The sequence below is a fragment of the Mustela putorius genome, unplaced genomic scaffold (genome assembly GCF_011764305.1).
Source record: "Mustela putorius furo isolate JIRA1106 unplaced genomic scaffold, ASM1176430v1.1 tig00000421_pilon_pilon_pilon, whole genome shotgun sequence".
NCBI lineage: Eukaryota > Metazoa > Chordata > Mammalia > Carnivora > Mustelidae > Mustela > Mustela putorius.
The window spans coordinates 3,549,314-3,565,727 of NW_025421375.1; the positions used below are offsets into that span (position 1 = coordinate 3,549,314).

General features: G+C 40.2%; 1 protein-coding gene across 5 annotated transcripts in view; it reads right to left on the reverse strand.

The window, feature by feature from the left end:
• PSIP1 (PC4 and SFRS1 interacting protein 1) overlaps positions 1-14,271 on the reverse strand; it is a 43,080-nt gene extending 28,809 nt beyond the window's left edge. For 2 of the 5 annotated variants that reach the window (XM_004765722.3, XM_045079648.1), the window contains exons 1-3: positions 14,091-14,271; positions 13,344-13,560; positions 10,136-10,212 (exon numbers count right to left, since the gene is read on the reverse strand). In XM_004765722.3, the coding sequence (XP_004765779.1) occupies positions 10,136-10,212; positions 13,344-13,415 (149 nt within the window). In that variant the 5' untranslated portion in view covers positions 13,416-13,560; positions 14,091-14,271. Of the gene's footprint in view, positions 1-10,135; positions 10,213-13,343; positions 13,561-13,963; positions 14,069-14,090 lie in introns of those variants that run through there. The other 3 variants (XM_004765724.3, XM_045079649.1, XM_004765723.3) reach the window with 2 other exon arrangements.
• Between the last annotated feature and the right edge of the window lie 2,143 nt (positions 14,272-16,414).

The following is a 16,414-nucleotide window of genomic DNA, read 5'->3' on the forward strand; positions in this document are numbered from 1 at the left end:
AACATGACCTGACCCAAGGGCAGAAAGTCTAACGACTGAGGCGCCCCTGCTGAATAGGTTTTTAAAAATTCCACCCCTCCATCCTTCTCTAAATTCAGATTTCATGCTCCACTTTATTTTTACTATTCATTATGTTCACAGTATAGCAGACTCTTGAACAAAACAGTTTGAACAGTGCAGGTCCACTTATGAAGGGGATTATTTAATAGTACTGTAAATGCATTTTCTCTTTCTTATAATTTTAATTTCATTTTCTCCAGCTTACTTTATTGTAAGAACACAGCATATAATACATATAACATACAAGATATGTGCTAATTAACTATATTATCAGTAAGGTTTCCAGTCGACAGTAGGCTATTAGTAGTTATATTTTTGGGGAGTCAAAAGTCACTTGCAGATTTTCCACTGCATGGAGGGTCAGTGCCTCTAACGCCCATGCAATTCAAGGGTCAACTGCATAAGTCATACTTAATTTGCATCTCTATCAATATACTAAAATTTAAGGAGATGCTCAGTACCATTAGTCATCAGAAAGTGTAAATCAAGACCACAAGATACTACCTTCACACCCACTAGGATAGCTATAACAAAAAAGACAGATAGGGGCACCTGGGTGGCTGAGTGGGTTAAAGCGTCTGCTTTCGACTCAGGTCATGATCCCAGGGTCCTAGGATCCAGCCCCAAATCTGGCTCTCTGCTCAGCTGGGAGCCTGCTTCCTCCTCTCTCTCTGCCTGTCTCTCTGCCTACTTGTGATCTCTCTGTCAAATAAATAAATAAAATCTTAAAAAAAAAAAAAAAGATAACACGTCTTGGTAAAGATACTGATAAATTAAAATCCTCATACATTGCTGGTAGGAATATTAAAATGATGCATGGCTGATTTGACAACAGTCTGGCAATTCCTGAAAGGATTAAACATAAAGTTATCATTTGACCCAGGAATTCCACTCCTATAAAAGTAAAAATATGTCCATGCAAAAACTGGTACACACAAAACTTGTATTCATAACAGCCAAAAGTAGAAACAACCCAAATGTCTATACAATGGATAAATAAAATACGGTAGATTAATACAATGGAGTATTTGGCAATAAAAAGTTAACAAAGAACTATCACATAATACAATATAGATTAGCCTTGAAAACATCATAAGTGAAAAAAGCCAGTCTTTAAACACCACATGTTATACAGTTCCATTTATATGAAATGCTCAGAACAAGCAAACAGATTAGTGACAGCCGTGGTAAGGCAGGAGACAGAACTTCAGAAAAATGAAGTATCTGCTAAGGGGCAGAGGGTTTCCTTTTGGCATGATGGAAATGTTTTAAAATTGTGCTAATGGCTGTACCACTCTCTTGGATATACTATGTATCTATGAACTGTACACTTTAAATGGATGAATTGTATGATATATGCATTTTATCTCAATAAAGCTGTTGAAAATATTCTTTAGTGAGTACCTCTCCTACCAAAGAAAAATGATTCATAATTTTACCAACTATAGACAGCCACTGTTTCAGTCTGCTTTTTAGTTGTATATATACATACATAAATTAGATGTATGTACTACATACTCATCCATACTGTTTCAAATTAAAATGAGCATGTCTTCATGGTAATAACTACCAACAGCTACATATTATTTCACCAAATGGCTATCTCAAAATAGACTGCCTATTGTTGGAATACTTTCTGTAACATATTTTCTATTATAAAAATAATGCAAAAAAAAAAAAAATAATGCAGCCATAAAAAATATTGCTCAATCTTTGCACCGATCTTCATAATATATTCTCAGTAGAATTGCTGGGTCAAGGAATGTGCTCAAGACTAAGGAACCCCTTGGGGTGCCTGGGTGGCTCAGTGGGTTAAAGCCTCTGCCTTCGGCTCGGGTCATGTTCCCAGGGTCCTGGGATCGAGCCCCACATCGGGCTTTCTGCTCAGCGGGGAGCCTGCTTCCCTTCCTCTCTCTCTGCCTGCCTCTCTGCCTGCTTGTGATCTTTGTCTGTCAAATAAATAAATAAATAAAATTAAAAAAAAAAAAAAAAAAAGACTAAGGAACCCCTTAATCAGACTCAAAAAACCATGGAGGAAAAAAGAAGAATCCTCCCACATTCTCACTGTAATAAAAGAAAAGATAATTATGGAACACAATGGAGGTGTTAGCTATTGCTCTAGTGGTAATCCTACTGCAATACAGAAATGTATCAAATCATGGTGGTTATCATACTGCAATATGGAAATGTATCAAATCAGTATGTACACCTTAAATTTATACATTTTTTAATGATTTTATTTATTGAGAAAGACAGAGAGGGAGTGAGCAGGCTCTCGTAGGGGGAGCAGCAGAGGGAGAGGGACAAGCAAACTCCGTGCTGAGCTCCACAGCCTAACATGAGGCTCTAACTCAGGGCCCTGATAATCTGAGCCAAAATCAAGAGTCAGACACTCAACCAACTGAGCCACCCAGGCACTGCAAACTTACAGAACAGTATATATGTCTACTATATTATAATAAAAAAAAAATAAAAGTACATGTCCATGCACCCACACACACATACACAGGATTCTCCCTGGGGCTGCAATCCTACAGGTCTGATGAAGAGGGTTGAGATTATCAGACAGCCATCACAAGTCCCCAAGGGCACAACCTGATGTGGCTATGGCTGATTCATTCTTCAAAGCAGCCCGTTTTAAAATGGCACACCAAAAATAAATAAAAGGTTTTAAAATTGAGATTTAAAAAAAAATAAAATGACCTACAGATCTCAAAGAAAATTCATCAAAACATTAACAGGTTTGGTGGTCATTTCTAAAAAATAGGAATAAAAGTGACTTCTTTCCTTTATAGGAAACTTTTAAAAATTTTAACAATGGTATGATACATGTTAATTCAGAGTTACCCATCAAATTCCAGAGGTGAAAAGGAACTTAGGTATCACTAAAATCCTCATTTTTTTTTTGAAGATTTTATTTATTTATTTGACAGACGGAGATCACAAGCAGGCAGAGAGAGAGGAGGAAGCAGGTTCCCCGCTGAGCAGAGAGCCCAATGCGGGGCTCAATCCCAGGACCCTGAGATCATGATCTGAGCCGAAGGCAGCGGCTTAACGCACTGAGCCACCCAGGCACCCCTAAAATCCTCATTTTAAAGATGAGAAAACTGAAGACCAGAAAAAGGATGAACTCATTCAAGCAAGATCATCTAGCTATTAAACAGCAGAGCCTCAACTTTGTACTATCTTCCTTAAGAGGGTTTCAGGGTTTCCTTTATAAGTCTCTGAAACACCTACTAAAATACTGATACCATATTCCTATATAAATGAACTCTGACTTTAAATACCAATGTCATTGCCCTTAAGAATCAAGGCTAGGGGCGCCTGGGTGGCTCAGTGGGTTAAAGCCTCTGCCTTCGGCTCAGGTCATGATCCCAGGGTCCTGGGATCGAGCCCCGCGTCGGACTCTCCACTCAGCGGAGAGCCTGCTTCTTCCTCTCTTTCTCTCTGCCTGCCTCTCTGCCTACTTGTGATCTCCGTCTGTCAAATAAATAAAATAAAATCTTAAAAAAAAAAATAGAATCAAGGCTAATGTAAAATGTCCTAAGAAAATAGCAAATTGGGGGTGGGGGCGCACATGGGTGGCTCAAGTGGGTTAAAGCTTCTGCCTTCGGCTCAGGTCATGATCCCAGGGTCCTGGGATCGAGCCCCACGACAGGCTCTCTGCTCAGCGGGGAGCCTGCTTCCTCCTCCCTCTCTCTCTGCCTGCCTCTCTGCCTACTTGTGATTTCTCTCTGTCAAATAAATAAAATCTTTGAAAAAGAAAGAAAGAAAGAAAGAAAGAAAATAGCAAATTGGGGTGCCTGGGTGGCTCAGTTGGTTTAGGAACTGCCTTTGGTTCAGGTCATGATTCTGGGGTCCTGGGATTGAGTCCCCTGCTTGGCAGGGAGTCTGCTTTTCCCTCTGACCTCTCTCCTTTCATGCGCTCTAACAAGTAAAATAAAATAAAATAAAATAAAATAAAATAAAATAAAACAGCAAATTGGGGGGCCTGGGTGGCTCAGTCATTAAGTGTCTGCCTTTGGCACAGGTCATGATGCCAGAGTTCTGGGATGGAGCCCCATGTTGGGCTTCCTGCTCAGCAGAAAGCTTGCTTCTCCCTCTCCCACTTCCTCTGCTTATGCTCCCTCTCTCAGTGTCTCTCTGTAAAACAAAGAAATAAAATCTTTAAAAAAAGAAAATAGCAAATCATTAACAGCTGGCCCTTGAACAACATGGGGGTTTGGGGTGCTGATCCCCTCCATTCAGTTAAAAATCCTCAAATAACTTCGTCTCCCACTAAACATAATTACTAATAGCCTACTGTTGACCAGAAGCCTTACTGATAAGTCAATCAACACATATTTTATATGTTACATGTATTATATACTATATTCTTACAATAAAGTTAGGAAAAATGAAACATTATTTTAAAAGTCATAAAGAAAAAAACACATTAAACACATTCACAAATACTATAAAAAGTCCACATAACAGATTTGTGCAGTTCAAACCCACATTGTTCAAGGGTCTGAAGCGATGGATCCCTCACCAAAGCTCAGTTATCACACACCTGGGGCTCTCTACCTTTAAGGTAAACCAGAGGTCATATGTAAAAAATCGGAAAGCTTACCAGAGCTGAAGATACAAAGCTCAAAACTCATTTAACTGTTGCCAAGCAGTACTACTAAACAGCCCGACTTCTGGAAACACCGATTCTAACTTGCTGCTTCATTCCTCCATTATTATTAAATCACAAAATAATGAAATACTGTTTTATAACTAGGCTTCTATTTTTTTTTTAAGATTTGTATCTATTTATCTCACAGAGAGAGCATGTATGCATGAGCATAAGCAGGCAGAGTGGCAGGTAGAAGTAGGGTCCCCACAAGCAGAGCCTGACGTAGGGCTTGCTCCCACGAAGCTGGGATCATCATCTGAGCCAAAGGCTAATGCTTAACCGACTGAGTCACCCAGGTGCCCCTATAACTAGTTTTCATAATAGCATGCATTTCTTATTTGTTTTTGTTTTTTTAAGATTTTATTTAATTGAGAGAAAGAGATGGCGAGAGAGGGAACACAAGCGGGGCGGGGGAGGGGAGAAGCAGACTCTTCACTGAGCAGGGAGCCCAATGTGGGGCTTGATCCCAGGACCATGGGATCATAATCTGAGCCAAAAGCAGATACTTAACAACTGAGCCACCCAGGAGTCCCTCTTATTTGATTTTTAAAGGTTTTATTTGTCAGAGAAAGAGAGAAAATAAGCACATGCCAGGGGAGCGGTAGACAGAGCAAGCAGAGCAGGCAGAGGGAGAACAGGCTCCCCACCGAGCAGGGAACCCAATGCAGGTCTCGATCCCAGCACCGTGGGATCATGACCTGAGCTGAAGGCAGCTGCTCAACTGATTGAGCAACCCAGGCGTCCCAGCATGCATTCTTTTTAACAGCCAACAATTCAAGAGACAACTAAATCTGTATTTGTGTGCCATAAGCCTGCTGGCATAGAGATAAATAAACAGTATAGGGCTTATGAGAAACTGTAAGATCCCACACCAACACGCGCAGTTAGTTATGGCTAGAGTACAGAAGCTGTATAGAAGAACAAGCAAAGAAAATAAAATCCCACCCTACGATTTCATTTCTTTACTCCTTTGTCATGGACAGGTTGCAAAAACCGCCACCTCCCGATTCATCTTCACTCCTCAAATTATGTATCAGGTTGGTTTTAAAACAGCCTGTGGTAAATATTTTTTATATTCCTAGACTGAGGATCCAAATTCTTGTATAATGATAAAATCAGTTAAGGAGATAAATTCAACAAAGTAACATCTTCATTTAAACTTTCTAGACTTTAGAGATAGACCTGTGAGAGTATTTCCTCAGTAAGCAACAGCCATTAGCAAAACTCAAACTGCATTTCAAACAATTTAACACAAGTATTAGTCTTTGAAAAATAGTAGGCTAACGTTATCTTTAGTAGCTGGCATTTATTATTAAATGCATAGGGCATACACTTACAATCACCAAATATTTACTTAACAGCTACTACGCACCAGCCACTTAAGTAAATGATGACAAGATAGACAAATGTCCCTGCTCTCCAAGCTCCTCACTTGTGGGTAAAGAAAAAAATTTTTTTTTCATCATAGCAATGAAGAAAATAAGTATGAAAAAGAGGACATGAGCTAAGATCTAAATGTCTTTGAAAAATCAGAAGGCATTTCCCAAAAAAGAAAAAAATAAGGATGGACCTGAGATAAGAGAAAGATTTATGTAACAGTGAACAAAATATGATGAGGTTGGAGAGGTAAGCATAGGCTGATTCATACAGTTCTTAATACACAGCATTTATAGATAAATTGTGGGAGTGTTTGTCGATAATGTTAATTAGGAAGTCACTGAAGATTTCTGGACACGGAAATGACATGATATGACTATCTTTTTAAAGACTTTATTTATTTGAGAAAAAGAGAAAGAGAGACAGACAGACAGACACGGCATGAACAGGAGGGTGGGGCAGAGGAGAGAGAGAAGCAGAATCCCCTCTGGGCAGGGAGCCCAATGTGGACTCATCCCAGGACACTGGAATCATGACCTAAGGGGAAGGCAGATGCTTAACCAACTGAGCCACCCAGGCGCCCAGGTTAGGTCACTGTAAGAGTAATTGTGGCATGAGCTGATGCTATATTAACCTTATATACAAAAGGAGACAGGGAAGAGCGGACAGATCATAATGCACTGTAAAAGAAAAGAATAAAACTTGCTAGCTGACTGCTCCTGGGGAGGAAGGGAAGAGACTATAACATGTAATCAAAGATAACACTATGACTTGGCTCCAGCAAAGCGCTGGGTCCTTGTTAGTCTCATTTACTAAGAACCTGTCTTAAATGTTAGTTTTAAGATACTTAGCAGATGGTCACAGTTGGTATACTAAGGGCTCATTATTGTCTAATATTAAAAACTCGACTGCTAGATGAATTTACTGTGAATGTCATAAAATGCTAAGAAAAACCAAAGTTTTTACATTAGAGCAAGAATGAATGAAGCTCTAAAATGGTTTTGCACTAAATTCACATTTTAAAAATACCTTAAAAAAATCTTAATCTATAAATCAGTTACAAATAAGTATAGTTCTCCAAATTGCCATTTCTTCTCCCATGTTCTTCCCTTCCCATATCCCTAACTATAGGCTATAGAGAGCTTATAGAATATTCTCTCATTTATTATGCAAAATCCACACTGAAAGGTTCCCAATAACCACCATCCCAATTTAGGGGGGTGGGATGCAGCAAGTCAAATCATCAGAGACCTCGTCTCTAAAAATTAACCTTATATACAAAAAAAGTTAAGTCACCAGACCTAGCAGGTATATCAGCCCTGCCTTTCCAAAGATAATAAATGGTATACTTATGTTAACACTAAAGCACAAAATGTCACATATTGAAATGAAAATTTAACATTAGTTTACTTCTAAAGTTATATTCTAAATCCTTGAACATATTCCAATTACTTGAATATTAATAATTGTCTTCATTAATCATTCAGTACCACTTTTTGTTAGTAACCAAACAATGCTTAAATGAAAATTTGGTTATTTGGTGTTGTTTCAAAATTTACAGGTATTTACAATGTAAAAATCTTCATTTTTGAATGCTGGGGGAAAAGGCATAGTCATTCCCCTAAACATAATATAAAAATAAACTATGTGTTCTGTGAAGCTATATATAAGGCCACATATGAAAGTATATAAAATCTGCCCCATTTCAGAAAAATCACATTTAAAGAATTCTAAACTTACAAAACTGAAAAATTCGAAGGACTGTCTATTCACATTACTACAGTGTTTCCAAACTTCACATGCATCGGAATCATCCAGAAGGCTTGTTAAACAGATTACTGGGCCCCACACCCCAGTTTCTGATTCAGTAGTTGTGGGGGAGGGGGTCCAAAAATTTGCAGGTTTAAAATTCCCATGTGATGCTGGTGCAGCTTGACCTATTACCACACTTAAGTTACTACTCCAATACCAAGTATACAAATTTTTCATCAAAAGATACCTTTTCGGGCGCCTGGGTGGCTCAGTGGGTTAAGCTGCTGCCTTCGGCTCAGGTCATGATCTCAGGGTCCTGGGATCGAGTCCCACATCGGGCTCTCTGCTCAGCAGGGAGCCTGCTTCCTTCTCTCACTCTCTATCTGCCTGCCTCTCTGCCTACTTGTGATCTCTGTCTGTCAAATAAATAAAATCTTTAAAAAAAAAAAACCTTTTCTTATTAAATTTATGTATTTTAAATGGTAGATTACCCTATTGAGTAAGAAATTAATCATTTCTTATAAAACTTTTTATGTTTAAAAAAAAGTTCTTGGGCGCCTGGGTGGCTCAGTTGGTTGGACGACTGCCTTCAGCTCAGGTCATGATCCTGGAGTCCAGGGATCGAGTCCCACATCAGGCTCCCAGCTCTGCGGGGAGTCTGCTTCTCCCTCTGACCTTCTCCTCGCTCATGTTCTCTCTCACTGTCTCTCTCTCAAATAAATAAATAAAATCTTTAAAAAAAAAAAAAAAGTTCTTGGGCGCCTGGGTGGCTCAGTGGGTTAAGCCTCTGCCTTTGGCTCAGGTCATGATCTCAGGGTCCTGGGATCGAGTCCCGCATCTGGCTCTCTGCTGAGCAGAGAGCCTACTTCCTCCCCTCTCTCTCTCTGCCTACTTGTGATCTCTGTTTGTCAAATAAATAAATAAAATCTTAAAAAAAAAAAAAAATTCTTATGTTTAGGATACACCTAAACCTGACTCAAAGTAATTATGAAGGCAGATCCAATTCTAGTCTCAAAACTGCATTAAAAAAAATAATTATGCAACACTATATAATACCATTAATATGACATGTCCAGAATTGGCAAATCTACACAATGGCTGTCTAATTCTTGGAAGGAGAAAATTGAAAATAAAACTGCTAATGGACATGAAAATAAATGTACTGGGAGGCCTGGGTGGCTCAGTGGGTTAAGCCTCTGCCTTCAGCTCCGGTCATGATCTTGGGGTCCTGGGATCGAGCCCCGCCTCAGGCTCTCTGCTCTGCCTACTTGTGATCTCTCTTTCTCTGTCAAACAGATAAATAAAACCGTAAAAAAAAAAAAAAAGAAATGTACTAAAACCCACTGAATTACATACTTTAAACAAGTGAAACTTCACTATGTAAACTTCACCTCAATAAAGCTGTTGACAGAAATTATGTGAAAGTTCATAAGGTAGCTAAGCAACACTAAACCAAATGTTGCCATTGTAGACACTGTTAGGATCACATAATTCTAATTAACTATATCAACAACTTTGTTTCTCCTGGTCCAAAGTAAACAAGCCTACTTTAGCAAAATTATTGCAGATTTTAAACTTCAAGTCCAGAGTCAGCAGAATTACATAAACAGTACTTCTAAGCCTGTTAAATTATAGGTATGTAGGATTATCACACACCAAAATCAATGAAACAAGCCTTGGAGTAGTCCTATGCACCTAGAAGTTATCAGCTCAACATTTGGTTGCAATTTTTGAAAAATTAATTTGCTCTACCAAATTGGTCCTCTGCCCCCATATCCACCAGGGGCAGCAGAGCAGTTGCTATGGCTCTCAGGACCGCAGAAATACACGAGAGAACTATCCAGACTTCTTCCCACTTTTACCATAATACAGCATTTGTGTGGTAATATCACAAAAGTCTAGAACAAGGAGCTAGGCCATTCTCATGAAAAGCATTTAGTATATTAAATATCATTACCAAATGCCCTGTTAAGAACTTTGTTTATATATTTTCATCTATCGGTCATTCTTCTGGTTGCTGAGAGGCTCCATATACATCCTCCTTTTATAATTAAGGAAACATCTATTCCAATGAAAAGTTAAACCGGCAGCATCTAATTTTTCTGCCCTAAAAATATATTTTAAAAGGGACACTTGAAGACTTTTTCCAAAATACAAAGATGATCTTAAAGTTTCCTATTACTACTCTTATTTTCTCTATGACGTAATCTCTACTTGTTTTTCATTGTATGCTAAATGACCCTACTAAATTAACTCTGATTTGCCTTTAGAGCTAAAAGGACTTACGTCTCATGAGTTCCAAAAAAGAAAATGGGTAGTTTGTTTGTGGGTGGTTTTACAGCTCCATCAGGAACTTCATCTACCTAAAAGAAAGATCAGAAAAATTAACATCTTTTAAATCACACACACCTCAACACACCAGAATAAAGTGAGAACAAGACATCCAAAAAGGATCTGATAAAAGTAGACCAGTTCTGTAGGTCATAATCCCTATCTTAGTTCTGAAACCCACGAAGTTCTGAAACCCAAAATACTTCTCAAAAACTCATTTCATGGCAAAACCTGGACTGACCATGAAGGTATTTCGTCATTTCTTTTATCCACCAGTGTTTCTACTGATGCTTCTCTGCAAAAATACTGTTAGATTACCATGTGCCATTCTAGAAGCCTACCAGGAGCAAAATATATACCATATGTACCACAGATACCTCAAATTCTGAATTTTTAAATATATCTGACCCAGAGTATTTCAGATAAGGGAGCCCAACCAAACCCATTAAAAAATCCTAAATGGTATTTCTGCAGGGAGGCTATACAAGTACCCGAGTAATGTAAAAGCAGACACAAATGAAAGTTACAAGCAGTATCTCTCTAAGTTTGAAACACACGTTCTAGAAAGATCTTGCACCTATATGGCTAAATCAGATGAAGTTCTGTTCCTTTTTCATTTCTCTGTCAATCATTCTAATCAAGTAACGAAGAAAGTATCGGGCACTATCATGTCTAACATATCTGTTATACCTGTTAATTTCTCTTAATAATAAAGGAGAAGCAGACCTCAAAGGCAAAGCCATCAGGCAGTAATATCAAGTCAGAATTTACCATTTCAATTTTTTCATTACTTAACTTCCTAATAACATTTCTGTGTCACAACCTTCCTAATTTCAAAGACATTTTAAAAAATCAATTAGCTTTGTTAAGAAGGAAACAGACCATCTACTATGCATCTACTATGCTCTATATGCATAACCATGTTGAAAAAAAGATGGTGAAAGTGATCTGATTGTTATGCAGTCTGAAGGTTTCAGACACCAACATTATCATTATCAACTAACATTCTAAGGGACTTTAATCTCCTCACCTATACCATCATTATACTTATATACAAAGTCCTTAGAGCCCTTAAGGGATACTTTCTGTAAACCCAGTTCATACGCTTCCTTCTGCTAGCAAACAGTTTTAAATGTGCAGTACCTATGGAGTTTAATAAGCATTAGGCAATTTTTAAAAAGTTGACTGTAGAAAGTTACTACTGATACAGGATTATAAGAACATGCAAAACTTAAAAGAAAACTTAAAGTAGTTTGAAATATAGAGACACAAAACATTAAAATCAAAATATGGACAACTATCATCTTCACAGATGATAATAAATACCCTAATCTCTCTAAAGCAAAGACATAATTTGTTAAGACTGGAGATGACAGAAAAAGGAACATAATTCTTGGACACAGACAGTATCAAACCAAAATCAGCTGCCTATAAAGAAAAAAAGGAGAAAAGAAACAAAAATTTCCCATTCCAATCAAGTGACCTTGTTGAATGAATATAGAACTTATTAATGAAGGAAAATTCTGGCCCTCCTAAGGCTACTTATTCTGCTTTTAGGAGTACCAGCTCTTAATCACCTAACACAATGAAGCATGTGGAGAAGACAATTTGAAAGAAAAGTAGATAACTTTTCAAACATTTTCATTTGGCTCATAAATGTAATGTAGCATCGAAATGTGAATATAGATATACCCTATAACCTCAGATTTTATAACATGTCAAAATAAATAAGGATGTTAAAACCACTGGGGAAAAAAAAAGTATCCTGGAGGGGCCTTAAACCTGCCCAACATCCCTCTCCTCTATTCAGACAAGAAAGAGTGTTTTATAAGTACATGATTGCAAACTAAGGAGTGTGGAGCACATGAAGAAATTCAGTTTATGTCTACTGCCCTCAAGAAGCTTACAATTTAAGAAAAAAAAAAAATCTTATAAATAATCTATTTAGAAATCAAAGCACACACCTAAGAGTTTAAAATGTCATCACAAAGGAAACAGATTAGAATGTCAAATATACAGAAAATTATGAATAAGGATTGTTCAAGATAAGACTCCAGCGAAAAGGCAGACTTGATAGACTGTGGGGAGGGGAGGATCCTTCCAGGTTTAGGAAGGAACCCTGCAAGCAAGATCTGGATGGGAAAAACCAAGAGAACAGTAAACATTTTATACCTGGACAGCAATCAACAAACATACTACATGATTCTCTGTAACCAATGGGTATGCTTTCTCCCAGCTGACATAATTAAAAATACAGGATTTAATTGTCTTTTAAGAAATAACACCCCTCAAAGAAGAGTAAATTGGCGGAAATTACAACTTAATAATATCAAGTTTATATTTAAAAAAAAAAAAATCTTGAGCATTCTAATCTAATGGATCTCAACAGTTTTTTGGTTCTATCATGATCTTAGAACCGGAGTCCTCCCATAAGCTAACAAAAAGACCTCTTTTTCCGAAAATGGCATTTAGGTATTAGTCTCAACTCTTTAAATGTCACAAAAATCCTGGGCCTTAATTACCTCTCTGTACCACTAGAGTGGGAATCTACTCTTTCGCCTATGGGAAACAAAGAGGTAAAACAACTTCTTCAAGGTCATAAGGCAAACTTAACGAATACAAACATGAAAATAAATTTACAAAAAACTTATCGTACAATTTTCAAGAATATCCAGTCCTAAATCTCTATATTAAACAAGCAAACCCAGGTCTCATCAACTACAAAACATAAAAAAATCCCTATGAAACCAATTTAATCACATCTTTGACATCCAAGAGTCTGCATAAACTCCACTGATACTCTGCCTTTTACTCAAAATTTTTAAAATGTCAATGCTTCATTAAACGGTAAACAAAGTCCAACCTTGATTATTTTCACCTACAATGGAACATTTAACTGGCATCACGTTTAAGTATTTCCTATTAAGAAAACCTGCCCAAGTCTGTCAAAAACAAACCCACAGGGAAAGTCTTAAGCAGAAACACCTGGATTTTTACAATTCCACGGGAGATTCCTGGGCAAAAAGCTAAAACGAAAGGTTACAAAAGAATCCAAAGGAAAGCAAGAGGGAGAAAGCACCCGAGAACAAAATTACGAGAAAGGGTAGAAAGTAGGCCCCTGGGGAAGGTAGCACCGCTAAATACGAAGGCTAAAATCACTTACTCGAGCTGGCCAATGAGGATAACCTTTCATCTTGGCGAAGATGAGGTCTCCAGGTTTGAAATCGCGAGTCATGTTTCGGGGGCGATGCGGGGGGTCTGAAGCCCGGGGAGGAGGCGCGGCGGTGCCGACGGCCGGGGGATGCCGGCGGAGGGCGGACGGGCGCCCAGGCTCCCGGGACGGCGGGAGGGGGAAGATGCCTCCAGGCGTCCCGACGCGCCTGCGAGGGAGAGCACCGAGGGCGGTTAATGCTCAGAAACCCGAAGGGAGGGGCCGCACGGGGAGGCCCAGGGGAGGGGGAGGGGAGGGCCGACGAGAGGTGGGGGTGGGAGAGTGAGGGGAGAGCCGCCTCCCGCTCCTCCCCCGCGAGTGCGCGGCCTCCGCAGCCCGGGAGCTACCCCTCCAGGCTTCTGCAGGTCCACCGCTCGACGACGGAAAAGACGCCACCACCTGAGGCTGAGATGCTTCTCAGCCCCCGTTCCCCTTTCTCCCGCCCCATCTTTCCCCTGGCTTTTTTCTCCGGGCTTAAGCCCCAAGAGGGAGGGGGTCTGAGGAGAGGGAAAAAAGATGGCAAAGGAAGGGGGAACGTCCCCCTCCCATCCACACCGGACATCTCCCCCAACCTGCTTCGCGACGGTCGCAGCCCCGGGCCGCCCCTCTGCTCCCGGGCGGGCCGCGGCCACTTCCCCGCTACAGCCAGGAGCGAGGCCACTGAGGGGGGGGCGGGGCGAGTCCCCGCCGCCCGCTCACCTGCCGGGGCCGCGGGCGGTGAGGCTGCGGTGGCGGGCCGGCCGCCTCTGCCCGCGTCCACGCAAGCCACCTGCGCCACCAGCTGCCGCAGAGGCGTCTCAACGGCTCCGAATCGCAACCGCCGCCGCCGCTGCCGCCGCCGTCGCTGCGCTGCTCCCGCGCGGCTCCCGCTCGGCGCCCGCTAGCACTGGGGCGGGACCAACGGCGGGCCGAGGGCGGGGGGACAACGCAGCACCCGCCTGAAGTGTAGGGCTCGGAAGCGGAACTTCGGAAGCCGCTGGATCCCCAGCTTGGCTTCTGCCCGACATTTACAGCCAAACCGAGAGAGCTACTGAGGCAAAGGAACAAATACGTGGGAGAAAAAAGCTCCGTCGTCGGCAGCTCCCCCCTGCGGTTTGCAGAGTGGTCTGGCCCGGCCCGCCTCTGCTGGCTGCTCTGCGTGTGTGTATTTGTATGTGTACTGTATGTAAAAGGCGGGGAGGGAGGAAACGATTGTTGTGGACGGGGTTTGGGGGCGGGTATCCGGGCCTCCAGCCTTTGGCTGTGTGTTAGGGAGAACCTGGCAGCCTAAGCTGCATGTTCTTGCATCGTTTCCCAGGGCGGGGAGGCTTTAATGCTGCACTTGCGCGGTTTGCACCATCCATCCAAAAAAGAACTGTACAAAAACCCATAGATGAAATCGGAGCGTGAGGCTGTTGCAGGGTGTGCAGCTTGTAGGCCTCTTATACCTCGTTGAATGGGCCTTTTCCTTGAAGTTGTAATATGAGAAAGCCCTATTTCTTTTCTTTTTAAATTTAAAGCACCAAGAACTGTTAAAACTACAATCCTAACGAATGCAAAATATGAAGGGAAAAAAAACAATGACAGGAAAGCATAAGTCTTTCGGATAGGATGTGGGTTTGGGCCCCTGCTAAATTTTAGCTGCATCTAAATTGTATTTGTTTAGTAGAATGGTAGTTCGGTGGTGGTCAAGTGTAGACGTGTTGTTAAACCTCACATGTTTTGTCTCTTAAAATACTCTTCAAAAGCTTTCTAAAATTATTTTATTTTTTGATCCTTCAGCTAATACACTTTTTAAGACGTTGGCAGCAACATGCCCAACTCTCTAATATGAATTGATATTTTAATATTTTTACTGTATCAGAACGCTGTCACTAGAATTGCCTAATTTTACCGAACAATTAACATTCACCCAATACATGTAGTAAATTAAAAAGGCATTTAGAAAATTAATAAAAATTAATCTTGAGTTTTGTTTCATGCTTCACTGAATTCCCCCCAAAAGTACCTACTGTGTGTCAAGTATTTTTAGGTGCTGCGCATACAACCACGAACAAAAGGCACAAATACTTCCCATCTAAAATAAAATATGAAAAAGTTTAAGAATATTAAAATACATCAATAATGGTATGTAGCGCATACTCCTTTAAAAGAAGAACTCACAACTGGGAATAAATCAGGGAAACCCTTATTAAAGTAGGTAAATTTGAGAAGAATACTTTGAAAGAGATACTCCCTTAAAAAGAATGAAGGCATCCCTAATGCAAACTGTCCTGCCTAGAATCTGAAGAAACTAGCAACAGGCAGAGGGTTCCAAGTGTTGCAAAAAGAGAAACTGACTGGCAACCAAGAGGGAAAGGTTAGAGAAAGGTCTGGAAGCCTCTCATCCTGAATGAGTTTGATATGATGTATGCTAGGGAGCTACTACAGTTTGCTGAGCAAGAAAGTAAAGATGATTCTTTAAAAAGTTATTCTTGCTTGCTACAAAGTAGATGACAGTAGAAAGAGGTTGGAGGTTACTGTTGTACTCCCAAAGGGGCCCATTTCTAGATGAGACTGGTGACTGAAAAAGGCAAGAAAGTGAATAACTAAGTACACAAAAGAATGATTGCCAGGCGTTAGCCATAAATCATGCACAGGAAAAGTGGACAAAGATGTATTGAAGAAAATTCCAAGATACTGAGTAGGAGAGACCAAGCCATCATTCAGCTACCATTTCTTGCACACCTCCTTTGTTCTAAGCCTTTTAAGGCTTTGCATTTCCAAGTATGGTCCCGGGCCCAGCAGCATGGGCTTTATTTCCCTAGACTTGCTAAACCATATTCTGCATTTTAACCAGAACCCCAGGTGATTCTTATGCATATTCAACTTTGAGAGATTATTGCTGTAAACCAAGTAAGGAAAACAGGTATAATAGATAATTTATAATGCATATTAAAAGATAACTTTTTATTAGTGCTAAGTGATAAAACAAACCAAAAAAAGGAGTGGTAACTGTGAGTGGGGGGTGGTCCTCAGAAAAGACATGAAAATAGAGGGAAAGT